The 14142-nt window shown below is 37.1% G+C and overlaps 1 protein-coding gene across 1 annotated transcript; it reads right to left on the reverse strand.

The window, feature by feature from the left end:
• Positions 1 to 1314: 1314 nt before the first annotated feature.
• LOC133853237 (uncharacterized) lies at positions 1315 to 14142 on the reverse strand. The gene is made up of 8 exons (XM_062289584.1): positions 14003 to 14142; positions 13789 to 13902; positions 10923 to 11003; positions 9397 to 9445; positions 9146 to 9242; positions 4957 to 5009; positions 4606 to 4668; positions 1315 to 2046 (listed from the first exon to the last, which is right to left on the reverse strand). Exons 2-8 carry the CDS (start codon positions 13887 to 13889, stop codon positions 1768 to 1770), a joined length of 723 nt encoding a protein of 240 aa, XP_062145568.1. The 5' UTR covers positions 13890 to 13902; positions 14003 to 14142; the 3' UTR covers positions 1315 to 1767.

A 14142-nucleotide genomic window follows, 5' to 3' on the forward strand; every position in this document is an offset into this window, starting at 1 on the left:
TGGTCCATCATTGTCCTCATCATCATCCACATCTAACTCACATTCAATTTGCTTACCACCTATATTTTTTTTTGTAAAAAAAATAACAAAAAAAAAAATCAAAAGGAAACAATTAACATACTTGAACAAATCATACAATACAAGCAATTTTTTTTTTTTTTACTAACCGATGGGAGGGCTAAGAGGAGGGTCAAGAGCTTCATCATTACATAAATTCATTATTTTCCTCGGTCTCAATTTCACAAGTTATAGGAGATCCAAACTGGATGAAGATAAGTTCAAACTTCAACTTTTGTGCTAAAAAAAGCTCCCTACAAGGGAAACAAAAATTAAATTAAGAATGTGATTTTAAATGGATATGATTGGAGTTCGTATTATTATTATCACATATCAAAGCTCTTACTAGCTACAATATATAATTACAGTTGAAATAAAATCCAAACGATATTCTAAACTAAAATGATTGTTTCTTGCATGTACTACAAACAATTCTCAACCCTGATTTAAAAAAATAAAAAAAAAAGGCCTATTCTCAACTCTTTTTGGCAATCAGCCAAAAAAAATCAAACTACATATTAGAACAATGACCCTTCCATTTTTCAAATTAATGAGTAGCATGATGTTGAACAAGATATATCAGAGAAGCAGGAAGGAGACAACTTTTATCTCTATGTTAAACACATCAAAACATGTGGAGTACGTACGTAGCACTTACGGACTTGACCAAAAAATGAGTGGGATTTGAGACAACTTTTTTCTCTCTTTTTTTTTCTAAATCTTTTATCTCTCTGTTATCATGTAATCCAGCAAACAATCGGAATAGATGTCCATTATTCATACAAAAAAGAAGAGGTACCTTTGGCAGTAGAGAAGACCTTTGGCAGTCGAGAAGAGGTGCCCGATCACCTTTGGCAGTAATCCAGCAAACAATCAGAATAGATGTCTGTCACGTGGTGCGTCGGTTTGAAAGAACAAAGACAGCTAATTTTTTTTTTTTTTTTAAGGAAGATGAACATGAAGATGAAGCAGGAAGATGGACAGATTTTTCAGGAAGATGAAGGAAAATCCTGTGTGCGTTGGAGAAACCGAGAAAGAACAAAGGCAACTAAAACAAAGGCAACTAATTTTTTTTTTTTTTTTTTTTTACAAAAAAGAAGAGAACGGTGACATGGGGAGCTTTAAATGAGTTTGTCAATTAATAGAGATGCCACATCAGATTCCATGTCAGTTTGTAAGGTTCTCTTGGTAAAACTTTAAGTACCTCTAGCATTTCTTTTTTCAAATAGACAAATGTCAATTCAATAGATTGGAGTAAATAAATTTCTTCCAACCTGGTTTAAATAGAAACTTTGTCCAATGAAGCGCAAGGAAAAGCCCAAAAAAAGGCTCGCATTGGCTTAACTATCCACGTAGAATGCCTCCCCATATCTGGAGAGGCACTGTAACTCTATGCAGTTAAATAATAACTTCTCCAAATGAATGATTTATGACCCCAGTCAATTTGTTTAGATTGCATACAAGGCTCCTCAATATAATGTCGAAATTATTAATACAGCATCTGCATGGGATGTAGAAATAGGAATTGTGTGATTCCATCATTCCATGTGGCGAGGATCTACTTTCTCTTTCCTGAACGCTAACTTGAAGGTTTACCGAACCAAGAACCAGAATACAGTGGGCACCAACCACACTGCCCATCTGAAAATCCGAACCATGAGCTCGGGAAAAACTGAGGCATTCAATTGACCAAAAGTAATCACCTACAGACTAAGAATCAGTAGCTGGTTCGGATTTTGGTTCTGATGATCCAACAATTTCTTCAAAGGCTTCCATGTCAATGGTCATTTCATCATCTATTTCAGCCTCTTCTACATCTGTCATTACTTCATCCCTGTCTCCTAACACAGCCTCAACCCCGTTTTGTACTGAATTCGGGTGAGGCTTGGGTTCTTCGCTTGCTTTCTCTGCTTCATCTGCCTTTTGCAATATCGTTAATTGCGGATACGGATCAGTAGAGATTGTCAACATAGACGTCACCAACAAATTCTACAAATAGGACAATATAAATTGGTGCAACAGTCAGCATCAAAAGTAGGGTCCTAATTCAAGAATAAATGCAAACTGTATTTAAAATATATATACATATATACACACCCCACACGTTGAATACAAAAATTTTACCAGAAAATTGTCCCATAAGAGCCTAAGTTTTATCCCTATAATAAATAAGGGTCCAAGTCTCTAATTTTGACAATTAAAAGTCTGAGTTTTCACCTTGTGACAACTTAGGCCAACCATCTAATTTTCTATTAGTCTCTCAATGGAGGACCTGCCATCTGTCAAGCGTGCACATGTCATACCAATTAAAACGTAAAACACGAACAAATTACATGTCACTTGTCCCCATCTGCAACACGAAAGCAATGTATATTTCCTAATCATTGAGGCACGTAAGTAACTTACATCATGGCCACGTCATTACCACTTGTATTAAAAAAAAATAGGGTGGAGATCCACCCCCACAGAGCAGGCAGTGGGGTGGCCCCACCCTCACCCCCACACACCTCTACGGGTTGGCTCCTCCCCCGCAGAGGTGGGTAAGGATGGAGCCACACCCCCAGTCTCCTCTGTGGGCGTGGAGCCACCCTTTGCAAGGGGTGGAAGGTGGCGGTGGAGTACCTCTCCATCCACTCTTTTTCTTCTTTCTTTCTTTTTTTTTTTTTTTTTGTGAGTAATGTATATTCATTCAAAGCGTAGAGAAACGCAACCCTAGTACAAAGGAACTTTTTTTGATAAGTATCCTAGTACACAGGAACTATACAATAGAACTCATAAATCATAGAAAAAGAACATGATTCTAAATACTCAGAAAAAATCGAAACATGCAAACTATTCCATGCCTCTCCATATATACAGGGGTTGTAGCATCCTCTTCTTTATTTCTAGCAATCCATGCTCACGATCTTTAAAGCTCCTTGCGTTCCGCTATCTCCAAAGACACATCAAACACAAAGGATCCAGCCTCCATATGTTCAAAACATTACGGTTTCTCAATTGTCCCTTCCAACTTCCCAACAAATCACTCACTCTTCAAGGCATCACCCAAGCAACACCAAACAACTGAAGAAGGGCACTCCACAACTCTGTTGCAACCTCACAATGAATGAGTAAATGATCTATAAACTCCCCACATTTCTTACACATACAGCACAACTTCATCAAAATAATATTCATCTTTCGTAAATTATTCAAAGTTAAGGTCTTCCCAAAAGCCACTGTCCACACAAAGAATACCACTCTCGAGGGCACCTTACTTTCCAAATACTCTTCCAAAGAAAAGTGAATCTTACATGATTAGATAATACTTGATAGTAAGACTTCACTTCAAATGATTTTCTTTTAGATGGAATCCAACAAATTGTATCATTGCCTCCTTGCCTTACTCTTTGAGAATACAGCAATTTAAAGAACCCAGGACCACTTCCACCTCCCAATCGTGCACTAGTCTAGTAAATATAATATTCCAATGAATTTTTCCACTTTGTAACTAAATATTTTCCGCCACCCACGCATCCTTACCACAAGCAATAGTGAACAATTCGGGAAATAAGCCTTCAGAGGTTGTTCCCCACACCTGCCAAAACAACGCTTTAGAGCCATCTCCTACCTTATATCTCACATGATTAGCAAAATCATTTCACTCCCTCCTTACGCTTTTCCACACTCCCACCCCATAGGCTCCCCCAACCTCCCTAGAACACCAACCTCCCCTTTTACTATCATATTTAATGTCCACCACCTTTCTCTACAAAGCCTCTCACTCCGTAGCAAACCTCCACAACCACTTACCCAAAGGGCAAAATTAAACTGAATCATATTTTTCACCCCTAACCCCCTGAAATGATTGGAGTACATATCTTCGACCACTACACCAGATGAAACTTAAACTCTTCACCAATACCCCCCTCCCCCCCTAAAGAAAGTCCCTCTGAAATTTTTTTCAATCAATTAGCCACTCTAACCAGAATAAGGAAAAGGGACAAATAATATGTCTGTAAGAGAGTACTTTTTATCAAATTTAACCTACCTTGCTTTGATAAATACAGCCTCTTCCAACCCGCCAACCTATGCTCCATCTTCTCAATGATGCCACTCCAAATAGTTTTTTTTTTTATATAAAATAATGACACTCCAAATAGTAGAAGCCTTATAGTGAGTACCCAAGGGAAGACCCAAATACTTCATTGGCAACAAAGCCACACCACACCCAAGAATGCTAGCCAAACCCTCCACATCCCCCACATCGCCTACAGGAACAATCTCTGACTTAGACAAGTTTATCTTCAACCCTGACACCGCTTCAAAACATAAGAATAGACATCTCAAATTTGAAATCGTTCTACACTAGGCTCACAAAAGATTAACGTATAGTCTGCAGTGCAATGCAAGGGGTAGGATGTGATCATACACTTCAACATCTTTTCTGCAATATTGAGAGGCCACTCACAAGACTTGAATCCACGCACTTTTGCTTGACAACCCAAATGATAGACATAAACATTAACAGAAAAAGCACAATGCATGCAAGAGTATCGACTAGCATACCTTTTCTAGTGCTAAAGCAAGCTTTGAGAGATTTGGATAAATACTTCGTCCTTCCAATAGGATCTGTCCAGTACAAATAAAATAATAAATAATATATATTAGAGTAGAGGAAAGTTATATAGATATGTAACAGCAAATAGACAAAATTAATGTGCAATATCTGCCCATTCTTTTCTTCTTCTTCTTCTTCTTCTTCTTTTTTTTTGGGGGGGGAGGGGAGAGCTATAACAGTTTAAAAACCACTACAAACTTCGGAAAGTATACTAGAAATATGGAGACATAGAGAGTCAATAGATGAATGATGTTATCATAAACGGCATATTACATAATATATAAAATGAAAGTAATCACCTCACAGAGCCTCTGCAGGGTAAATGGAGGACCTTCAACAAAGGTAAGAAGAGCTGCACCACAGAAAGAAATAACGGATCATAAAAAAGCATTCAGAATTTTTTTTGGCATGAAATGGCCGCTTTCAAGACTAACCCACACTTCCAAAATATATATATTATAAGTAATTCAAATTCATTAAAACCACAGAATGGTGCAACCCTATACAAGAAGAACTAGAATTTTTTTTTTATAAACAGAAGAACTAGGGAAATTTTGGATTATAAATGAAACTAAAATCCCAGTGTTATATTCTTGAGAGAAAAGAAACAAGAAATTCATAACACATAAGACAACAACTACAGAACCAGTTACAAGCAATCTCATATTCAGTATAGCAAGCACCACTATGTGAGTGTTATCATGATTCATGGGCCAACTGAATGAGAGGCCGGATTACCTTCCCAATAAAACACCATTAAAAGCTTCAACTAGCAATTTCACATCAAGCATCTGTAGGGATGATAAGACTAAGAAATCTTTTTCTTTCTCACGATTGATGGATTAGTTCTAAGGAGTCCGTCCAAAGCCAAATCCTTTTTAAGTCTTTGTCAAGAGTCCATGAAAGACCCCTTAAGCTACTTGCCAACAAGAACTGTTGAGCAGTTTGGCTTCATCCAGCAGAACCACATAACCAGGTTCATGTCTGGGTCTCTTAAGATTCTACCAAAGCTAATGAAAATTTTGGTTTCACACTAAAAAACCAGGTTCAAGTATGCAAAATCCTCTCTCTCATGTTTCAACGTTCCTTCGGACAACATGCTACCAATGCTTCTGTTAAGAAAAAAGCTCAAAATATTATATTGAACCAAAACTTTTAGTGTAACAGATGCTACGAACTAGATCTAATGACACACTCTGACTTCACATTGCAGCTCAGTCTCTCTATCTCTCACTCTACCCCCCAAATTACAAAGCCTTGTCTTCCATGATTCCAGGAATTAATTCCCCCCCCCCCCCCCCCCTTTCTCTCACTGTGTGTAGATCTTTGGATAGAAGTCACACCAATTTGGGCATCAACGCAATCTAACACTGAGAACCTACTCTTTTTTTCTTTTTCCCTTTGCATCATCTACAGTTTTTTCCTAGAATAACATCGATACACACAAAATATAGCAAACTTAATACAGATAACACCTCTGCTAAACATACCAAAGAATATAAATTATCAAGAAAGAGCAAACAACCGAAAAGCCTCCATCCTTTTTTTGGGGCCAGAAATAGCCTCCTCTTAAGCCCACAAAATAATTAAAGTAAAAAAGCAGCACTCTTGACATCTCTTCTTTCAACTTGGGTATAAAAAGTTCAATTCCATCAAAAAAGATCATCTAATCCACTCCATCCAACTTAACCTAAAATTAAAATGTTAAGATGCTCACCAATCAGCTTCTATCACCGACGGTCACCAGAAAAGTAATCTGAGATCTGAGATCACTTCCCTCAACTTGAACAGAAAGTATAATATTGTCCAAAGATCAGCTATTCCTCAACAAATGGTAGTAGCGCACCAGTTAGCAATTCCCAGCCTACATGCCAATCAAGATGTCACCTCCAGCGCACGTCTTCAATTGCAAACACAATGATAATCTTCCCCAACTCTTGCCGCAGAACAATAGATGAAGAGATGAAAAATCAGCTTGGCTTCATTCCAACATGCAATAGATATTTAGGACAATCCATCTCAACTAGAAAGTAATTGATATATCTAGCAACAGTCCAACTGACTCTTATTCTTAGAGGTAAGGACTTGGAAGACAATGAAATTTTGTATTCCTAATCATTGCCATCTTGTCAAGTGTGATGTCACCTCCTGAAAATTTTATGAAACTCATCTACTGTCACTTTTAGGAGTAAGTGAATAAAAAATGCAAACATATGGTGCCAGTGGTCTCTAAAGAATCTTCTCTCTTTTTTTTTTTACGTTCATATCATTTTCCTTAAAAGCTATTGCCCAGGAGATTGTGACACCTAAGATTAGGTAGAACATATACACTCTTGGCATATAAATAGAGGAAGAGGTTACATGAGTAAACCTATCTAGAATTTGAATTACAAATATATAAAACAGAATTGTATCTATCAATATTTGAAAATACAGAATCCTATCTCTAGATACTATCTATTTGTTAGGATTCTATTATCTGAGTAGTTTGAAGGAAGTGGACTATGAGAGGTGTTCTTCACTAGAGAGGAGTCTTCAAATGTATCTGGACGTGAGGATGTCTCTGTACATGTAGGTGATGAGGTGGCAGTGATATCATTTACATTATGCTGGCAGTGAAAGACCAAAAACAAATGTCCTAATCTTCCATCTTCCTTGAGACATTGCCATATGGAATAAATGAAGATGGCAACTATATGATTTACACACAAATTAAACATAGAAACATCAACTTTAGACCTAAATCCGCCTCAATGCCAACTTGCCAAGTATAGAAAATCTTAAATCAAACACAAACTTCAAAATTGCCTTTAATGTTACAATAGAATCAACATCCACTATCACTCACTGAACAATTTTCTCGGGGAGCCTTCTAGAGAGAAAAGAGAGAGAGCCTTATAGAGAGCCTTGTTTTCCCATGGAGCCTCCCTCCTCCTGGCTGTGGTTTTTTGTCCCTCCCTTGTTTTAAAGAGTGGAGATTAGTTTTTCTCTCAGCCAATAAGGCTGTAGAGTTTTGTTCCCCCCAGTAGAACCGGTGGTGGTTGATCTTCCCCTAGCTCTTTTGGGCTATGATGGTTTGTGTTTATTTTTTTTCTTGTTTTTTCTTTCCTTCGGTTCTGGCAGGAAGATTCAACTCAAGAAGTCCAGTTTGGGGAGTGGCCGGCTTCTTGTGTCGCTGACGGTATGCTTTGGCCGAATTTTCATTGTTTTTCTCGAATTTTTTAAGCAAGATCTACGCACATTCGTCAACTTATGCTAGACACGCGCTACCCAGCCGCGTTCCCCGTTGTCCTCCACCCCTGCTGCCTGAAGAATCGGTCATGTCAGTCGCCGAAGCTCAGCACGTGGTCCTCACGCGCCAGGGAGTCTTTGCTCTCTGACTGCGCGTGAAGGCCACGCTCTACCTTTTCAGGACGTGCATGGCGGCGCCTGGGGTCTACGGCGTCGGATCTTCTGCTAGGTGCTTCCGGTGGCAACACGTGTCCTACACGCGCCGCCACTCCAGCGAAGTCAGCCTCTTTGCTTCACTGCCGGCGATTTTTTTTGGGTGTTTTCTGCCTATGTGTTTGTGTATTCCCCTTGTTTCCCCGGTACAATCTGTCTTTGTATTGCTCAAATTTTACTGAAATTTTTGTTGGCTAGATGCTAGATCGGCCCTCTTTTATTTTGAAAGTGAGCATTAATGTAAAGAGAGGCTCAAATGTAATTCCTATAAGATTTGCGTTTCTGCTTAGGCAGTTGTTTTTAAGTCAAATCCTTCTGGCTTAGAGTGTGGAGGTCTGTCCCTCATTTCTCAAGATGTATGCCTTCGGGCTTTCAATATCAATAATAGCAAATGCTATTCGTTTCAAAAAAAAGAAAAAAAGAATCAACATCCAATAGTATTATCTTCTGCATTGTGCATAAATCCACATAACTTCAATTTCTTGCCATAAAATACTGAAAGCCAAACCATTTTACAAGTTTGAATCAATATTTTCAGACTTTTTCATATAAAATTCAAAAAAGACGATGTTTCCAGTAAAAGGTGAACTGAGAAGGGATCATCCACTCGTGGTCCACTGAAACCATAATTGGATTAAAAAATAACTAGCAAAACCGTGTTTAACAGAGGCAGCAATCAAAACAATCTTAGCACTTTCTTTTGTACAAGTAACAATTAAACCACAAGCTAAGCACTGAAAGCTCGTGTATTGAGTCAAGCGAAGCTTGATTAGGATTGGACTGAAGTTAGATGCATCTTCCACTCAATCACCAAAGTATTAGGATTGGTTGCTTTAGCTCATTTTCAACCAAGCCAAGCTTGAAAATATTCTTTCACAATCCAGTTGTCACAAATCCAGAATCAAGTAAAGACTCTAGGTTATCAGCAAGCCACAAACATTTTCATTCTCATTATGAATTAATGATTTTCATATGTTTCCTAATAATCTTCTTTTAACCTCAATCCCATTTGTTTTGCACAAGAAGACATGATTAGTAAGATACCTTCATCCAACCTTTTTACAAGCTCCAGGTATGTTTCTCCTAAAGAAGCATTTTGCTGCTCCATAGTCATTTTTGCCTCAGCATACTCCGACAAGACCTTCATAACAGATCATAGAGAAAGAAAAAGGCAAAGGTCATTTTGGAAAGTAAAGATAAAGATGCAACGACGCCGTACAATACAAAAACTAAAAACCATAAATGATTACTGTGAAGTAACTAGAGATCCATGACAGTATATCTCCTCCCCATACCTGCTTCAGCTGAAAGGATAGCATACTCTTCAATTTGTACCAATCATGCCTGAGGTACAAAACACAAAACATGAAAGGATTGTAAAGATGAAACAAGCAATTATATTTAGCACCATGACCACAAGCAAATAGCAATTATATCATGCACCACGACCACGTTCACTTTTACATTTCCTATGATTGTAACATGCAAATGACAAAATGGGCAACCTATCACCTAAACATTGACATGGCTACACAGTAGCAAAAATAAGAACAAATCTGCTTCACAGCTAACTGACAACCTTGACTGCCATATTTATGTCAACTACAACTCAATTTCAACGGTTAACACAGTACCATCCAATTGCATTTACAAAAATAAAATAAAAAATAAAAATTTCAATAGAACCATAATTCATCAGATTGCTGAATTAATTATGACAATTTCAACCGGTATACCGCAGAATCCATCATCGTAACGACGAAAGGACAAAAAATGATAATAAGTGGACTAGTAACATTTGTCAGTTAAGTGATTGTCAGCTGATGCATCAGTCAAATGAAAAAAAGTTGAGATAAAAATGAAATTAAAAAGGAATAAAGAATTGGGAGTTTTAAAGAGGAAAAAAATAGGGGGGTGCCAGCAATGGAAACAACGACACTGGTAAAACCATGGGGTCCCCAGTGGACCTTTACAAAAGCAAAGACTGCTGATAATTGCAGCAGTTGTTGCAGTTTCAGAAACAGCACCAATGCTGATGATTGTGGTAGCAGTGTATCTTTGGACGGTGGCTTTTATGTCCCATCTGTCGTTTAGTTTTGTCGATTTCCTTGCTAGTTTTTCTCTTCCTAGTTAGGTGTTTCCTTTTGTATATTTCCGGTGTACTTAGGGACGCCTTATGCTTTCAATAAGACTTGAGTTACTTTCAAAAAAAAAACAAAGAAGTTCCATTTTAAGTAATCATAAGAAATTAAAACTATAAAGAGCATGTCACACCTTGGCATAAATTCATTAGGTATTCCATTTGTCTTGTTAAAAGAATCTTTTATCTTCTGCTCCTCTTTCCTCCATTAGTTTGATCTTGAAGAATAATTTGCTTACTAAAAATTTTACTCATTTTATTTCAACATTCACTTAAAACAATTTCAGAAAGAATGCTTTAGGATAATAGATAGTACTTAATCTAGCAATAAAATGAAACATACTCCAAACATGACAGGCCATACAATAATGTAAACAGCACAACCGAAAAGGCTATCCCATATGCAAACAAAAACATAAGACAATTATTTGAATTATAGGAAGAAAATGAGAGATAAAGTGGCAGTGCTGCCGTGGGTGATGGTGATAGTGATACAAAAAGATTGAGATGCATCCCCTGATCCCACCTCAAAAAATAAGAAGAAGAATTCCCTAAAAGAGATATGGTTGTTTTTGTTGTTGCTTCTTACATGCATTTAATGCAGTAACACAAAAACAAGCACTAAGCACTAAAGCTAACCATACAAGGCTTAAAGAAGGAAAATTTTAAATGAAAGCATACCAGAATTTCCCAGTGGATGCAATAACTTCAAGTATGCCTTTGATTTCTTCTTCAACAATCTCACACTCCAGTTCCACGCCTCTAAAATCTCAAGTGCAACATTAATTTAAGATAAAAATCATAGAAGACACAAATATCTACACACAAATTTTTAGACAATGAACATCAACATCAGTCTAGCAAGGTTGCAGGTTAATAGACTAAAAATCAAAATTCTACAAGAAACGATCTTTTGGTAGTAGCTGAACTTCTGCTGCTCTTGTTTAAGAAGATATACTTTTTTTATATAAGCAATAAACCAATCTCATTGAAAGCGTAAGGCGCCCCTAAGTACACAAAAAGTATACAAAAAGATCCACATAACTAGAAAGAGCAAAATGAACAACGAAGTCACTATAACTAATCGACAGGGGAGACACATACACTAAGAAGATATTCTAATATAGCACTTTTCAAGAAGATGGCACTCATCAAAATTTGCACATTTAAGGTTATTTTTTAAAAAAATTACAGATTTTGGTAGTTTCATCTCAAAGTTATGAAGCATTTATTCATGATTTTAGTAAATTTTCTCTTGTTTTCTAGTTTACTTTGATCTTATTCACCTATTAGAAAGCCTAGATCTTTTAGGTAGGTTTCCAATCTAAAAAGTTTATACCAATTATAAACTATATCAGCAACAGAACAATTAAGCATAATGATTAAGGGCCCATTTGGGTTTTCGACTTCAAAAGGTGAGATTTTAAAATATATGATTTGAAAAAGTTACTTTTAAAAACGCAGTTAAGTGTTTAGCAAAATCGCAGGTTAGCTTTTAAAATTCTGCATTTTCAAAAAAACACCTCCTTACCTGCAATTTGAAAAAGCAAATTTCTACGTTTTTAAATCGCAATTTTTTAAAAAACGCAACTCCCGAATGATTCATTTTCTACGATTTGTTTTAAAATCGCACTTTTTGTCTACAAAATCGCAATCCCAAACACACCATAAGACTAATAACCTGCATAGTTTTGGACTTTTTCAATGGAGAGACTTCATATATTCCTTCTAGGTTAGACTCCTACAATACCTAAATAAAACTCAAAGTACTCCAATGCTTTTACGTCCTTTTCTATATTCTGCACTGCTATGCAAAACTTTCCACCTACAACCAACCCATCATAAAGATGAATACCATTTGCAAGAATCTACCCCTTTGTCAACAGATCCCAACCAATATGAAACATAAATCCAAGTACATTCATAACCAAAAAACATTAATAGTACTTTAAAGGAAACTAATTGTATCCAATTAGTTGTAGTTACCTGTGACATCCCAAAAAAGTTAAGTCTCACATTTTGTGGCTAGATGTGAAAGTGTTGCATGGATGCTAAATCTCATATTGGTTTCTTACTATGTGAGACTTGATTACATAAGTAACTTTGAGAACTTCCAATTGTAACTCTAATAGTATTTTTGGTGCATAGCGCAAATATGACTAATGTTTTCCTTGTATCGTGATAAATGGTATCAAAACTAACCTGATAATATCATGTGGCACTGGCACTGGCACTGTAACATGACATAGGCCTTGATGAGCAAGTCATATATTTGAGTGGGAGAGATTGTGACACTCTAGAAAGTTAAGTCCCACATTAAACAAGTGGATTTTGAAGGTGTTGCATGAGTATTAAGTCCCACATTAATTTCTTATTAGGTGAAACTAAAGTATATAAATGACTTTAAGGAGTTTCAATTATAACTTTAATTAGTCCTTTTGAGATATAGTGCATATGTGACTAGTTCCAATCTTAGTGTGAAATCTATCTAGGATGATAAAATTGATTGAGATAGCTTGACAAGAAACTCATCTTTCGATACACATGGAACTTGGGTTGTTTTTGTCCTCCATGGCGTCCATGGGAGTTGTCATGCATTTGCTAGACACTTTTAAAACAGCCACTTCAAGCTGAAATCGATAAGAACTTGAAGCATTCAGATTCAAAGGAGCTTCTACCGGACCTTCTGTCAGTCAAAAGCCAAGACATGGGATCACCAATTCCTTTATGCATTCAAAATGTGAAGAAAAATTCATTAGGGGCCTTTTTTCTCTTAGATGAGAATCTTAAGTAACTTGGAGCTTCAAAAACGAGAGTCAAGCTCCCTAAACACCTAATAAATAGACTTAGGTCATTGATTTTGACAAAAGATCCATTTATATACAATAATCACGTTACAGTGGCTTCATTATTTGATCTCATGAATGCGAATTCAGCGAACAGCAAAGTGGTTGTTGGTTCTGCCAATATCGTATATATGGAGCGCAATGATTTCATTCATAAAAGAAAATGTTCCATACTAATAGATTCAGGTTCACAACCATACGCTCCAATATACAGATTTTTCTTCGTTTATCTCTTTCATTGGTATTGCTTATAAGTAATATTACATTCGTAATCCACCAATGTGACAACCGGCTCTTGAACTTTAGACTATGCGCGTTGCATGCTCGATCCATAATGTTTCAGTTTAGGTCCTACCTACTATCTGGATATACCAGGGGATGATGTATGGTACCCCTCAATGCCAGCCCAAGGCGTGCTTTAGCGCTTGCTCGCCAAAGCATGAACCAATCCACAAATTTCAATACCCTTGTGTCCCATCATGTTTCTTCAAATATGATTTTTTTTTATAAGTAATTTTTTAATAGAGAATCAGTGAAGCTAAACAGTTGTATCAAGTCAGTGGTTCCCAAGTAACGAAAACCCTAATATTTCAACGCCACGCCGAACATACATAGAGGCAAAAATTCAAAGCAATAAACCATAGAAGCACTACACAGGAGTGTGAATTATGAACCAAACATGTAAGGGAAGAGGTATATACCCGTGATTAGTGGCTTCAAGGACGATATTATCTTCGTTGGGACCAGCATCATTGGAAGGAGTGGTTGAGTGCTCCGAATTTTCATTCGATGGCGTCTCCATTCAGAGCATCCACCTACTCAAGAAGATGAAGATTAAAGATAAGAAAAAATATTGCAAGTTTGCAAAACGAGAGAAGATGTGAGACAGAGAAACCAAAGGGGAAAAGAGACGACGGCGAAAAAGCGGCGGCGATGAGGCAGTGGCGACACTGAGTGAGGGCTGATGAGGCCGAGATCGAATGGCGATGGGGGGAAGGTTTGATTGGGGAACGTGCCACTAAGCTTTTGCCACATAGTATGGCAGTGTGATAGTA

Source organism: Alnus glutinosa, chromosome 1, assembly GCF_958979055.1.
Source record: "Alnus glutinosa chromosome 1, dhAlnGlut1.1, whole genome shotgun sequence".
Taxonomy (NCBI): Eukaryota; Viridiplantae; Streptophyta; class Magnoliopsida; order Fagales; family Betulaceae; genus Alnus; species Alnus glutinosa.